Source organism: Phycodurus eques, chromosome 6, assembly GCF_024500275.1.
Source record: "Phycodurus eques isolate BA_2022a chromosome 6, UOR_Pequ_1.1, whole genome shotgun sequence".
Lineage (NCBI taxonomy): Eukaryota > Metazoa > Chordata > Actinopteri > Syngnathiformes > Syngnathidae > Phycodurus > Phycodurus eques.
In genome coordinates, this window is record NC_084530.1 from 29,849,581 (window position 1) to 29,864,504 (window position 14,924).

At 42.6% G+C, this 14,924-nt stretch overlaps 1 protein-coding gene across 1 annotated transcript in view; it reads left to right on the plus strand.

Annotated features, from left to right (window-relative positions):
• Nucleotides 1–14,924, plus strand: part of adgrl3.1 (adhesion G protein-coupled receptor L3.1) — a 146,915-nt gene that overhangs the window by 72,158 nt on the left and 59,833 nt on the right. Inside the window, 2 exon segments of the mRNA XM_061679024.1 lie at nt 8,220–8,234; nt 9,144–9,932. Of these exon segments, the coding sequence (XP_061535008.1) occupies nt 8,220–8,234; nt 9,144–9,932 (804 nt within the window).

Genomic DNA, 14,924 nt, shown 5'->3' on the forward strand with positions numbered 1-14,924 from the left:
ACCATGAATGTGCCACAAAAGCATGTGTGTCCTTTGAACGTTTCCCAAAGTGCTACAGATATCAGATACTTCTTAGGAGTCTTTTTCTGAGCGAAGCTTGACACCGAAATCCGTCCAGCGGCCAAGGCGATTGCCCACTCTGAAGCATTCAATTATGTCTGGCTAAACGTCTCTTGCCTGGCGTCTACAATGACCAGCGGATTAAATAATAGGACTTTCGGAGTGCTCTCTGGAGCAGATGGAAACACAACCTGATACCTGTTTAATGCCCTACCAAGCACGGGTGGGCGCCGCACACATACAAAGGTTTAAAAGTGAGAGTGCGGATGTTTTTACTTCATTTTGTTCCCTTTGAATGGATCTGCTCGCATTGTTCTTGCAAATGCATGCCTGTTTTTTTATTGCTGCGACACAAAGCAGCAATACATATTCCATACCAGCGTTTTCCAAAAAAATAACGGTCATAGAGTGTCAGTGAAACACCACGGCAACCTCCAACTATAAAGCCATTTCAATTGTCCGTTAAAAATGCCACAGGAAAAGATTGGCAAATCAAGAGAAAACGGAATTTAACTTTTTGATAGTCGTAAAAGAGATACTTCTGGTTTAATTTTCACACTCAATTGTAGTCATACACAGAAGTAACTTTTAAAAAATGTTTAATATGAAATAAGAATAAAAGACACAAACGATTGTTATCATTAGCAGATGCATGACAACTAATAAACATTTTGTGAGGGATCAGGTAGGCCGGCGACACATAAGCTGTCTCCGGCCGTTTGTTGTTTGTTCTTCGGCCATGAGAAATATGCAGTAGCCCAAAACTGTTGTATGGACCAGTGGCGGTGCTAGCTTGAAGCTCATTCATTCATTCATTCATGCATTCATTCATCTTCCGTTCCGCTTATCGTCACTTGGTTGAAGTACGTCCATCATTTCCAGATATTTCAAACCCTGACACAATGCCATGTCACATGGCATTTATTTTGTGGCGCTCGCACACTTCGCACACGTGCCGTCCTGCTATGGAGGCTTGAATGCGCCACTCAACCTCACAATCCACACACACGAACAAATAGTTTCGCCGAGAAAACCTCGAGCGGGACTCACTGTCAAAAGCCAGACTAGCCCTCGTATTGTATCCTTCAAATATTTATGAAATCAATTTTCCTTGAAAGGCGCAATAATGTCCGAGGCTCGGAATAAGATACTCCTGTCCGAAGATCCAGCCTTCTCTGATCAAGCCGCCGCGCTTGACATTGCAAATCAATGTTGTCAGCGGCTTTGTTGGCCAGATACATTTTACGAGACATTAAGCAGTGAAATATCTCCAAATTGCTGCTGTAAATCAAGACAGATCAATGGAAGCGAGCCATTTTGTGAAATAGGTCGGTCGAGTTCAACGTGCGCCTTTCAAACCAACAAGTGGTCATGTTTGCATCCAAAAGCAGATTGCTTCATTCAGCATCTCATGAAATTCAACACAAGAGCTGTATCAACAATGCGGCCTTCAGAAAGACAATTCTGTTTTGTACATACTCTCAGATTAACTCCACAATATGCACGCGTGCAAGTATACTTCGCGCACACACAAATAAAAAAAAATATTAAAAACGGCTCTACAGTGCAGCAAATACTAAGCTTATGCCACCCAAAAAATGTAATCGAGGCAACTGGAGAGGGCATCTTCTTGGCTGTCAAAAACGTTGAATTTTGATCTCAAGTGTATTTATATGTAGTATTTATACATACATAGTACAGTATTTCTAAATGTATTTTTGTCTGCGATGGCTTTTCCCCTGCGTGTGGTCACCTGTGGCTTGTTTTTGTTGTTCTTGTCGCCACGTGCGGCCGGCCTATTATGATCCTTTCGCATAATGTGCCGTCTTTCACCTGCCAGGGAGGGAAACGGATCATCAGTTGCCGCGTTTCTCAGGCGGGTCAGACGATCTTTGGGGGAGAGATGTCAGGACATTGTTGTAAGCTGACAACAAGTTATGGCGTCAACCTATTTGAAGAAGTGAAGGGACCTTTTGGGATTAAAGGTGAAACATTTGCTACAACCAAGGAGAGTCCACTTGCCGCAGTTCAACTTTTTGTAGATTACCTTGCCCCGGTTGACTGAGAATCGGTACATTATTTGTCCAATGAAGAGGCTGGCATTTATGCCTTGTGGCAGGAGCCGTTCCCAGTTATGTAAATACAGTGACATCAAAACAGAGACAGCATGTACAGTAATTAACATGGCACAATGCTATCCGTTAAGCATTATAGGAAAATTGTAGTTCCCTTTCCGCTTTTACATTTTATCGTCGATGCAGAAATGACAATTTCCAGCCTACACAAGCAAACAAACCATAACCCATATCCAACATACCCACCAAAGGATGAGGAATTGAAAATTCAACAGTACAATCAGATATTTTATTTTTAAATTATATTTTCATTTTTATATATTTTGGAACTTTACGACGTTAACGTGGAAAAATACAGTCTGTACTAGTCATTTGACTCAATTTCCATCAACAATACGGGAGGTTAAGGAGTGATTTTATATCAATTATAGATGGCAAAAATCCTGTAATTCCTCTGCAATGTGTTCTTCCATTCCATTGTTTTAACAAAGAAACAAACAAAAAAATCTTTGTATTTGGACCAAACGCTAGTTGAGACTGCATTCAGTTCACTCAATGTTGCCTTACTTGCTTCAAGACACAATTCATCAACATTGAATTCCATCCAATAAACAATCAATTCATTGACGAATTGATGACGACGCTCATTCCTTTTTAAAGCTAAACAACTAAATTGGCCCACTACTGCTCATCAGGCAGGCTTGCACTTGTGCACGTGTGGAGCCAAAGTTGCGACGAGCGACTTCATACCTCCCCCGTGCATTAAAGGTAGCGAAAGTGGCCCACTTGCAGCGGGACAACACTTGACCCCTGGCGATCACCGCCACAACCATCTGGTGTTAATCAGCGCTTGATTATGAGCGTCACTCCAAAGAGACGCCGGCGTTCCGCGGGTTGGAGCAGCAGTAGGTACGTTCTCCTCTCCGCGGCGCCGTAAGCAAATTTCAAAGAGGGTTGTAAAACAGGTAATTACATTATGCACGCTGGAGCTTTCAGGGAAATTTGCCCCATCGTCCCGACCCGTCTTTTTGGCTTGAAGTACTTGCACAAGTCCTCAGCGCTCTTCGCTGCTCTGCTGGATTTTGGCCGTTTGCCAAAGCGAAAATCAAGTGCTCTCCCTCTTTTTGGCTCTTCCCTTCTCCGGCTCTCCGCGGTACGAGTGTTTGACAGTTGCGTGCCAATCGAGCCGGCGAGCTCGGGCGGCCGTTTGCCAACTGTACTGTATATACTGGCTGGAGGCTGTGCAGGCCCACTAAAAATATGTCAATGCACAATTGGAAAATATGCGGCTCCTATGCAGCACGCATGCACGGCTACGCTTCATCTCAGCTACAGCGCAGGAAACGTCTATATAACGATATCCGTTGTTTTATTCATGTTCATCTATTAAAAACACTTGGGATCATGTCTATCCGTTTTCTCATCATCATCATCACAGTGGCTCTCCAACTGCAGTTATGAAGCAATTAGCCTACTACCACATTTAGTGTATTAATCAGAAAAAGTCAGTGATATGTTATGCAATACCCGCACTGTCTATTTTAGACAATAGCGATTTGCGCGGAAGGAAAGCTAATTAAAAGATAAAATCATCTTCTTTTCTGGCCAATTAAAGACTTCTGTCAAATTGGAGCCTTGGAAGAACTCCATCATGATGACATGAGAGGGCCTATTCGTGTATGTGTGTGTTTTCTACAACAGGCAAGGCGAGATGGAAAAAGGAAGCAGAGGAACAGAAGGAGAGCAAAGGAGGCAGAGTGACAGCCGAAACGCCGATAGAGTGAAATGGGTTAGACAAGGCCAGCAGACAAAGAGCAGAATTAACTGATAAAAGACGCGTGGAGAGGGTGGACAGACCCTGAGATGGAGGAAATAGTAGAAAAGCAGGGAATGAAATGGAAGAATGTCAGGTGAGGAGGAGCGGGCCAAGCGAGGAAATAAGACAATCGTGAAGTAAGAAAGACAAAAAAAAAAAAAAAAAAAAAATGCCTGTAATTGACCTTGGGCTATGGCAGGCTGATTGGAGATTAGAGATAATCGTGCTAAGGCTCCTGTCATCTGCAGAAGGACACACGCACACACACACGCACACACACACACACACACACACGTGTGCCCTGCGGTGACACACACATTACATACGGAAACACAGACACTCACACTGTCTTTCCGCCTAGTCCAATACATCCTTAATAAAGCATACGTTTTCAATAAAAATGCTAATTATCTTCACACCGCTGCAAAGGTGAATATTGCTGCTGCGTGTGTGCATGTGTGTGTGTGTGTGTGTGTGTATTTGCAAAAAAGAAAAAAGAAAAAAGAAAAGAGGAATGGGAAAGCATAAGCTGTTCTTGTAAGCAAGAACATTTTGGAGGATTTGAATCATTATAATTATTTAATAATGTATGATATTACTATTATGTATGAATTATATTATTTTGGTTCCTTTAAATAAATAAGAAATGCTAACTAGATTGCATCACCACTCTGAAATAACGCGAATACAGATCTTACCGGGCAGAACATTAGGTACTCCAGGCTACTTATGCTACTGTTTTGATTGGGAGCTTTCAATTATTATTCATTGTTTTTATTTTTACCAGATTGGAGAATGACTATCTGAGTGTTCTGAACACCTGTTTCAATTCCAGTACTAAACGGAATAATGCTTCCCAAAGGAGTTGTGCCACAGCAAGTGTAGTAGATGTGGTAGAACTTTCCAGAACTGACGTCACGAATGTCTCTTGTTTAGACAGCAAATTGCAAAAACAAAACCGAATCGAAGTGCTAGTTGCACTTCATTTTGCCTCATTTGCTTCAAGACGCAATTCATCAGCAATCAGTTACACACGCACACACAACATTCTTGACAATCAAATGTATGATAAAGCAGATACAGTACTGAATTATGTGTCCGTTCTCTGTTTTTGCACAAAGCCACATTGTATTTTGGATTTAACCTTGAAAAAACCTCAAGGTCTCAATCATCTGCTTTGCGCCGAGCGCTGAAATATGAAGCCTGTGATTCATGAGGGATGTTTTGCAGCCCCTTCATTCAAATGACAAGGAGCGATATCTCGAAACAGTCCAGCAATGAGCTCGCTGACTGAGAGGTTGGCTAATGTAGGAGCGCAAGGAATAGCGGTACAAATTGAACGGCATTTGTATGACATTTTGGCTGCCATTTGCTTCACTTGTTGCTGACGCTCGATTTTCATTGGTGGACTGCCACCTTGGACGCTCACGCACGCACGTTTGCAAATTTTTGGGAGCAAGCTCAGTTGAACTGAAGTGGTCGTTAACTGTCAGGAATTCCCGTCGACAGCATTGCCCTCGCCTTCGTTTTTGCAGTCTACCACCAGCTTTGTTTAACAGCTGCTTCAAGAAGTGCGCGACCTCCTTGTTTTGCGGCAAACAGTGAAACCTCGGAAGTCAAATGTGAATTTGCTTTTTCTTTAGCTTTTTTCCCCTGCGCTTCTTGCAACCCTCAAGATAGATTCTTTCCCTAAAAGACCAAATGGCCCCGATTAAAGCAAAAGGTGCTTCGAATAAAAATTTAAGTTCAGGGTGTCCGCACTTATGTAACCAGCTTATGATAAATCATACAAGTAATTTAATTCGGGGGTTTTTCAGTTGAATTGTACATGTTTTAGGTCACATTATTTTAGGGGAAAGTATTTAACTATTTATCATTGTCTCTTTTTTTTAACATTAGAGAGGGGTCTATTTTCATTTTCTACAGCAACCGCAAGACAATCAAAATAAAGTAAGTCACAAAAAATAGTGCTCATTTAATATGAAAAGAACAGTTAAAGGTTTTATGATGGCGGCATGATGGTTTGAGCATGGAACCAATTTATTGTGTTTATTTTCTACGGGGAAAGATATCGTTCCAACAAATTTGGTGTCGACCATCTCGCTCTCTTTTTCCTTCTCTCAAAATCACTTGTTTTAAGTTGAACACCATCTCCGATACCAGAGATTGCTTTTGAGGAGTTGCGCTAAGCCCCACCAGTTTCCATGCATTTTTCATGAGCTAGGGATTTAGCGCTCGCATATGTGCGTGTGTGTATGCGTTTCCATATGTTTCTGCACGTCACACGCCTTTGTGGGTGCTGATGAGTCTTGGCTTGAATGTGTTAAATGCAATGTGGCCACCTTGCGTGGAGTCGTGTAGTGTCCTTGTGCTGCACAACAAATGGGACCCGATTCCTTCCAAATCTTCCACCTTTGATAAAGTATCACCTGTGCGTCTTCTGCTCTCTGGGGAGCACTCCCATTCAGCAGGTAGCTAACAGTCTTGCCAGACACAAAGGGAAGTGCCCGCGGGATTAGGTTTCTGCTATGTTCACAAGCCACCACCCCCCCACCCCCCGAGGGACAAAGGTGGAATGGAATTCATATGTTTTAAAGGCTCTGAGGAAGTGTGCACATTTCACTGAGGGGGCAACGTGAATAACCCTCAGCCAAAGTGAGCTCTGAGGAGAGCGCTTTGACTATAATAGAGAGGGAATTGGGTGTTGGGAACGGAGCAAAGCAGCACAATCAGCCCGATCCCACACATCTGCGCAATCATGCACAAGAGTCGCGCAGTGGACTTGACGTCCACCAAGCATTCGCTTTTTAATGCTTCGTCCCGGTAATCACATCCGTTTTGTGGTTTTCTTTTCTGCTGTTGCTATTAGCATACATTTTAAAAGCTTGCATCCTCAGGCCATTTCGTATTTCTGCCTGGTCTATCCTGTACTATGAATAAGATCTGTTAAGCAAGCCCATGTCCTTCAACTCTCTGCTCTAATAGATGCCGTGCCTCAATTAGTTGCCTCCCGTATGAACGAATAAATAACTTTACCCAAATTGACACCCCCATTTTTCCACTCAGGAAGAAAATAACAAATGGAGCAACGAGGATACTTTAATATCTGTACTATACGGCCTTGTAATTACATTTCCACGAGGTAGAACAGATAACTGCATGAGCGCAACATATAGCGTGACGGCAGCGTGTAACAATTGTTGTTTTTGTTCTCATGAGCGAGCTTCAGAGACTCTGAGTAAAGTGGGGAAAAAACAGGATAGCGACTATCGCCGATGCACTTTTACACCTTTATTGAACAGGACAGTCAAACACACAAATACAAACTGAAAACACTGGCAAGGACCATGGAGGAGATGCTAGAATTGTACTAATCGCGTGGTAAATGGCCAACGCGACTGACCGGACGTCGCTCACTAAACCACGCCCCTTAAAGGCACACATCAACGAACCAATGGACTACAGTGTGTGTGTGTGTGCGCGTGTGTGGATTTATTACACCCTTAGAAGCATTTTATTCCCTTTCATTCTTACTAAAATGTATTTAATTTTTCTTGACTAAAAACTTAATCCCAAAAATGTGGTCTTTTTTTGGGGGGCTGGAACAGATTCATTGCATTTTAATTCATTTTAATGGGGGGGAAAGTAAATTTAAAAAGGCTTCCCTTTTTAATGTGCTGAAGGTAAATGAAAAGCCTCTTTACAGAGGAAAGACTTGAGGTGATTTCTGAGGTTTTGCTGGGTGAGGAGTTCTTCGAGTCTCGTGTTCTGTGGGGGAAAAGAAGTCCCATTCCGTTCCTGTTTGAAAATGTCCTGTTGACCAATTAATCGACATCACCACCACCCTTACACAAGCGTTTGCATGAATAACACCCCTTCTTCAAATAAGCACCTGGTACTTTGGAGTTGAGTGAACGAATGCTCCCTTAAACAATGTGAGGAAATGCGGTTGTATACGATTCGTGCATTTTGTCTGAAGCTTTTAAAGATGTTGCGAAAGTAAGTGAGCGTAACAGAAGAGGTGAAAAGCTGTCAGATAATGCCTCCTTCATGTAATTGTATTAGTCATCACACATGGAGAGCATCCTTGCACTTTCACAAGGTTAGCATGAAATATGACCACAATTATGAAGACCAGAGATTTTATTATCGTGATTTCCTTATTATTGCATCGTTAATCAATTTTTGTCTCCTGTTTCTCTCTCTTTCTCTCTTTCTTTCGTCCTCGGCTGTTTTTCCCTTCAACTTTTTTTCTGTGGCCCCGGCAGAGGTCGAACAAAAAGGTAAGCCCGACATCCATAGTCCATGTTCTTTAATAGCGTTGCGGGCCTCCTGTTCAAAGCCCATCCATCTTATTGTCATTTGTGGTTATCTGAAGCTAGCCTGAGCTCAGCATGTCCAGGCAATTTAGAAACACTGCTTCTCATTAGATACACTTCATATTATTCCGTGGTATGGGGGAGAACGTCACTTAACAAAACTCTCCAAGGGTCAAGCACACTTTTACGATGAGCCAATGAAGAGAGGATTGCTTTGACATTTAATATTTCAGATTCTTCCTATGTGATATGAAAATGACACCAGTGCTTGGAATACCCAATCAGAGTTCAATTAATATTCCCAGTCGGTCGAATACGATCTGGATGGAACCGCATTATCGAGGAGAATTGGAAATGAGCATCTGGCATGTCTTTTTCTGTGTGTGGTTTATATGTAATGTATAGTTTGTGTGCGGCATTCCAGTGAGGGTCCCCGTGACTCGGGTCACACTCGCCTCCCACAATTCCCTGCATCTCCCACATTGCTCATAAAGCATGACCGCGGTATTTGAAGATGGGAATACCAAACACAGAGCGGGGAATTCATTGTTGTAGCAATTGCAGCAACAGCAGGGGAAAAGCTTGACAGAAAGAGCAAGGCAGAAAGAAAGAGCCATACAACTAATGAGGAGCTGGGATGGGAGGGGAAGTGGGAAAGAGGGGGCGGGCAAATGTCTTCGCTGCAATATGCTGGTATTATCTGTCGCTGTGCTCTGCTCTCATAGTGGCTCATCACAACACAATCTCAGCCAAGTCAAGACACAATGTAAAATTAATGTACTTGTCAGGAGAAACTCAGGCTAGTTGACATTTTACATTTTATGCTTCCATAAGAAAGCCCCTAATGTCAAAATGGTGTTATTCATCTTTTAGTGTTTCTCTGCCCTGGAATTCTGCGAGGCGTGTACCAAAGCGAACATCTCTTTGAGTCCGACCACCAATCTGGCGCTTGGTGCAAGGACCCGCTGCAGGCCTCAGACAAGATTTACTACATGCCCTGGACACCGTACCGCACGGACACACTGACCGAGTACTCGTCCAAGGAAGACTTCATCGCGGGCCGGCCGACCACGACGTACAAACTGCCGCATCGCGTGGACGGCACCGGCTTTGTCGTCTACGACGGTGCGCTGTTCTTCAACAAAGAGCGCACGCGCAACATCGTCAAGTTTGACCTCCGCACGCGCATCAAAAGCGGTGAGGCCATCATCGCCAATGCCAACTATCACGACACCTCCCCTTACCGCTGGGGGGGCAAGTCAGACATCGACTTGGCGGTGGACGAGAACGGACTGTGGGTGATCTACGCGACCGAGCAGAACAACGGGCGCGTCGTGGTGAGCCAGCTCAACCCTTACACCCTACGCATCGAAGGCTCCTGGGACACCAGCTATGACAAGCGCTCCGCTTCCAATGCCTTCATGATCTGCGGCGTCCTGTACGTAGTCAAGACTGTCTATGAAGACGACGACAACGAAGGGACGGGGAACAAGATTGACTACATGTACAACACGGACAAGAGCAAGGAGACTGGCGTAAACATACCGTTCCCCAACTCGTATCAGTACATCGCCGCAGTGGATTACAACCCGAGAGACAACCTCCTCTACGTGTGGAATAACTATCACGTGGTCAAGTACTCACTCGACTTCGGCAACAACGGTGAGTTCCAAATCCAAACTCACCACTTTCCTTTAATGCTCTATTTCCTTCGGATAACATAAGACAAATAAGTCTTTGGGCCGGCTGGTTTTTTTTTGTTTTTGTTTTATTTTCTACATTTGCGCTACCTTAGCATTTTGTAATGACTCTAATAATATAATGCCAATTGCTTTTTCTGTTGTGCCATAAGGGAAACTCACAGCCACTAATCTTATGCCAATAATTAATTCTGAAAAATACCATTAAAAAGGACAGGATGAAAAATCGCGATCGTGCCTACATAGTTCTCAATTATGATTCCCACCACCACCCAACTCATACGGTATCTGCATTTGTAGTGATTAAAGAAAAAACTGTGTATACCTTTAAAGTTTGATGGCATTGCCTTCTTTGATGTGAATCAAAAAGCAAGTTGAAAGAAAATATGCATGTTTTACTGATCTTTGTGTCGGCCTAAGAAACAAGCCTCATGAAACAACCAAAAATGTTTGATTAGAGCTATTATCAAAAGAGGAGTCGCACCTACTTTCTCTAGGACAATGACATAAGGAAATGCAGCGGTCCTAAAAAAGTAGGATTCAATTGTATTTTCAGTTTTACAACACGAGTCCCTAAATACGTGGCAACACTACTGTATGTCGGCCATACAAAATGATAACATTGAAAATATTTTGCAGTATTCACCTCATAATTGTACCGTTATTAATGTGAGGATTGCTCACAAGAACTCCATTTAGCACACAAGTGTAAGATTAACCTACCGCGGAACGATTAGACCCTAAAGTGAAAACGATTTTGCTAAAGTTGGAAAACTAATGAAAAAGACTGACAGTGAGAATTATGTCCATATTTAAGTATTACCATCATTGTCAGGATACAGTTATGGTTCAATAAGTGATGCTAGCTAGCTTCGTTCTTGCTGGCTACAGGAGTAAGAACTGCTCTTGTATTCATATACAGCATTCCAGCATTGTTCTCTTATGCAGCCACTGTAATGCATAAACCCATGTAACATAACTTCAAGAAGTGGAACGTTAACTTGAAAATCCAACTGCTGAAATACGACTTATCGGTGCCAAAATGCAAACATACAAAACAAAATCGCAGTGCAACGGGCCATTCTTCCTGCTCGCTAAAATGTGCTTGTTAATGTACACTGTTATTGTTACGTGCAATTTTGTTTCCTATTCGCTCTTGTTTTTTTAGTGCAGATTTGTGCGCAGCGAAGCTGCTGTTTGATTCGATTTTTTTTATTTTTTTATTTGTTTATTTTCTTCTTTCTACCAGACACAACTGACAATGAGCCACCTACGCACAATGCATTGTTTTGGTTCTCCAGTGTGGGAAGAGGTTTGGTCTCTGTTGGTTCAAAGTTTAGCCAACAAAACAAACATTCAAATATTAATATGCAGCTATCTGCTTTTAAATATGCACGCAGACGTTACTTGTCTCGTCGGATGAGCGACGTAGATGGATGAACCAGACTATATTTGTGAGTGTATGGGGTCAAGTGGTATCAAGTTAAGAGATCACTTTAGACTCTACAGTAATGTGATGTTTGAGCCAACTCTTGACTCCTCTGGACATATAAATGTGTAAAGCCTGAAGCCTTAAGGACTATTTTTCCAGAGGTAATCTTCTTTCAACACGTTCAATGGGGTCTTCAAGACAGTCTGGCTGCGTGTCTTATTAAATGATGTCTGAATTGGCGCATGCTCTTACATGCAGTTAAGAGGTGCAGTACAGCGAATTACAGAGAGAAGCGCCATCAAACTTTGTTTATACCGATCGGTGCTGTAAAGATGTGCGATGGTGTCCATCGCACGTGTGTAATGCACTTATGCTAATCCTATATCCTATACATTCATGATTGCGCATGCATGTTTATCGGTGTTCACTTGAGTGCGATCACTATCATAATGGAGCTCTGAGTGTGTCAGGAGGCTCTAAAGAGGAGATCAATGGGGATTCAATGTGTACAATGACCTCCAATGCACATCAACAAGCCAGACTGCTGACCGGCCAGAGATAAATACATACAATTGATTGTCCCGCTGCTTTACTCTGCGCCTCCCTCCACGCCATCGCTCAATGAAGACAAGGAATAAATTAGCTACCTCAACTGCATGATTTTCTCATTGTGGCGAAAATGGGGTGACAAGTAAGCCTCTTTTACAACGAGCCCGTGAAATTGCTGCATTGGAACCCCAACTCTCAACTCAACTCAGCTTTAATTATAGAGCACAAAAAACAACCGCAGCTGAAACAAAGTGCTCTACATCAATAGAAATCGAGCATAAACCACAATAGCAATAATAAGAAGAATAAGAACAATAAAATGTTCCATCCATCCATTTTCTGAGCCGCTTCTCCTCACTAGGGTCGCAGGCGTGCTGGAGCCTATCCCAGCTATCATCGAGCAGGAGGCGGGGTACACCCTGAACTGGTCGCCAGCCAATCGCAGGGCACATACAAACAAACAATGATTCGCACTCACATCCACACCTACGGGCAATTTAGAGTCTCCAATTCATGCATGGTATTTGGGATGTGAGAGGAAACCGGAGTGCCCGGAGAAAACCCACGCAGGCACGGGGAGAACATGCAAACTCCACACAGGCGGGGCCGGGGATTGAACCCCAGGGTCCTCAGAACTGTGAGGCTGACGCTCTAACCAGTCGTCCACCGTGCCGCCAATAAAATATTCCTTTAAAAAATAATAATAATAATACATCTCTTTAAAAAGAAATCCTCCCAGAGTGCCTTTCTCTTAGGCTTGAGCCCAAACTGTCAGTGTCGTTTTTGGCCACCAACAGCCTATGTTTCTGGTCTCAAGATGAGTTTGAGAGGTCAGATTGTCTGAAAGAAGGAGAGAAGAGGAAAGAGGAGAGAGATGGCCACAGTTTGTTCTGCCATTTGTTGCAAAGCTGTTAGTCAATGAGAGAGAGGAACATGATTGAAGTCTCCACTGGCCAGTTTGAGGGCGCCAGGATGCTGAAATTGTAATCAGCTGCTCATTGTTGAATGTACACTGACACCTGCCAACAGTTCATTCGTTGGCAAGTAGTAACCTCACATCCTCCGTAATGATCAATCGAAGGGACGGTTAAAATATCCCATTCAGTTCTCTCGCTCTCTTTACTTGACTTGACTTGAGCGGCGGCTCTCGTCCCTCTCTAAATCTCCGCGATGCTTTCTTCGCCTAGTGGATGGTCGCCGGCTCCATGTTAGAGGCAAGGCAGTAGTTCCTCGCGGTTGTAGACAAAACATAAAAAGTATTAGAAAGTGAGTCGGAGCTGCTGCAACAGGCCGCTGTCTGTCATCGCCGGCGAGTGACTCTCAAACGGCAACCTCACGTAAAAACAGATGAAGTGGATAATGTTGAAATTTGAAAAAGAAAAATAACTCATCGTCTATAGGCTAAGAGTGGTCAAAGAGACAGCATTGCAGCTTTAGCGTATTTCTATTTCTTACATTCCCGTATTCAGGCCAAGGAAAGGAGGCCATGCGAAGAGTTCCATGTCATCACTGATTTCGCTCTACTTTTCTCTCATCTCATATGGATTTCTTAGACATGTCACACAAGACAAAAAGCGGGGCCATAAAGGAAGGAGAGATTTGTATTTTTTGTGACAGTTGAGCAAACAGTGAATACAGGACAACGTTTCAAAAGATCAGATTATGAAACAGACTAAAGGCGCGACTATATACACCCTTTCATGAAGCAGACTAACACTTTCACTCGCTCAATTATCAACTGCTAGTTCTGAACTCCTTTGACTGAAGCAAACTTTCTGATATTAACAAGAAAATAGTTTTTTTTTTCCACGGCAGGGAGGCTTTGCAGTACACAGAAAAACTTACGCAGCTGCAACAAATCTGTTGGACTCTTGCATTGCACGTAACTAAGAAGACTTTTTTGTATTTTATTTTCAAAAATAAAATTCTGATTCTGGGCTTCGCTCAAACCCGAGTGTAGCCGCTCGCTAGCACCGAGCTTTAACGAATAATATACGATAATCAAACTGTTTTGATTTAAAACTTGAAAATTATTCTTTATTATTGGTTCCCAGGGAGGAAATTCGAGATAAATTCATGAAGTAGTATTTTTTTATGGAGAAATGCTCTTAAACTGATTGGACATCCATTTTCACAAATTGGTGATCAGTCCTCATTTCTCCCCAATTACCTCAGTTGAGGCAGATTTTCCAACTGTTTCTTGAAGTTACATTGTCTTTGTTGAGTGCTTGAACTCATCACCAACAATCGATGAGCATTTGACTGAATTCATTTGATTGACTTTTAAGAAAAACGATCAATTAACGTATTAATTATTTGTCATTGCAGACTAGATTCCTTGCCTCACGACTAGATTTCCAAGAGTGAGTGTGCGTCTGAACATAAAGGAAGTTTCTAAGTCTCTTATTTAGGACTTGATTATCAACAATCGATTCCACATAATTGAAAAAAAATTAATGGAATAGAATCCACATCAACTCTGTAATATTTGACGTTTTTCCAAATGTCCATTATGATATGTTTTTAATACTTTGTTGTCCTTTTTGGGGTGGAGGGGGCAAGAGAAAGTCTTTAAAAGTCTCCTCGATATGCCATGTTAGCGCCAATACAGCGGTACAGCTCAGTTAGAAAAAAGATCATAATAATAAACAAATAAAAACTCCTGTAAGGATTCCAACTTTGAATATCACAAGGAGGAAATCTTCGTGGGCTAAATTAAAGGTGACACATAAATACCCCCATGTAATGCACCAGATTGACACAGTAAGTAGGCAGTGAAAATTTGGTTGTTTGAAATGCATTTCTTTTCTCTCTCTTGGCACTTGAGAAGAAAGTCAACTGCCTCGTTTTATTTTGTCCCACGTCTGTTTGTGTTGAGTCTTTTGTCCGTTGAGTCCCCCATTCTCTCGCTCGTCAGCGCGCACACAAACACTCACAATGGCAGGAATCTCAACATTTCCCCTTCCCTTATTC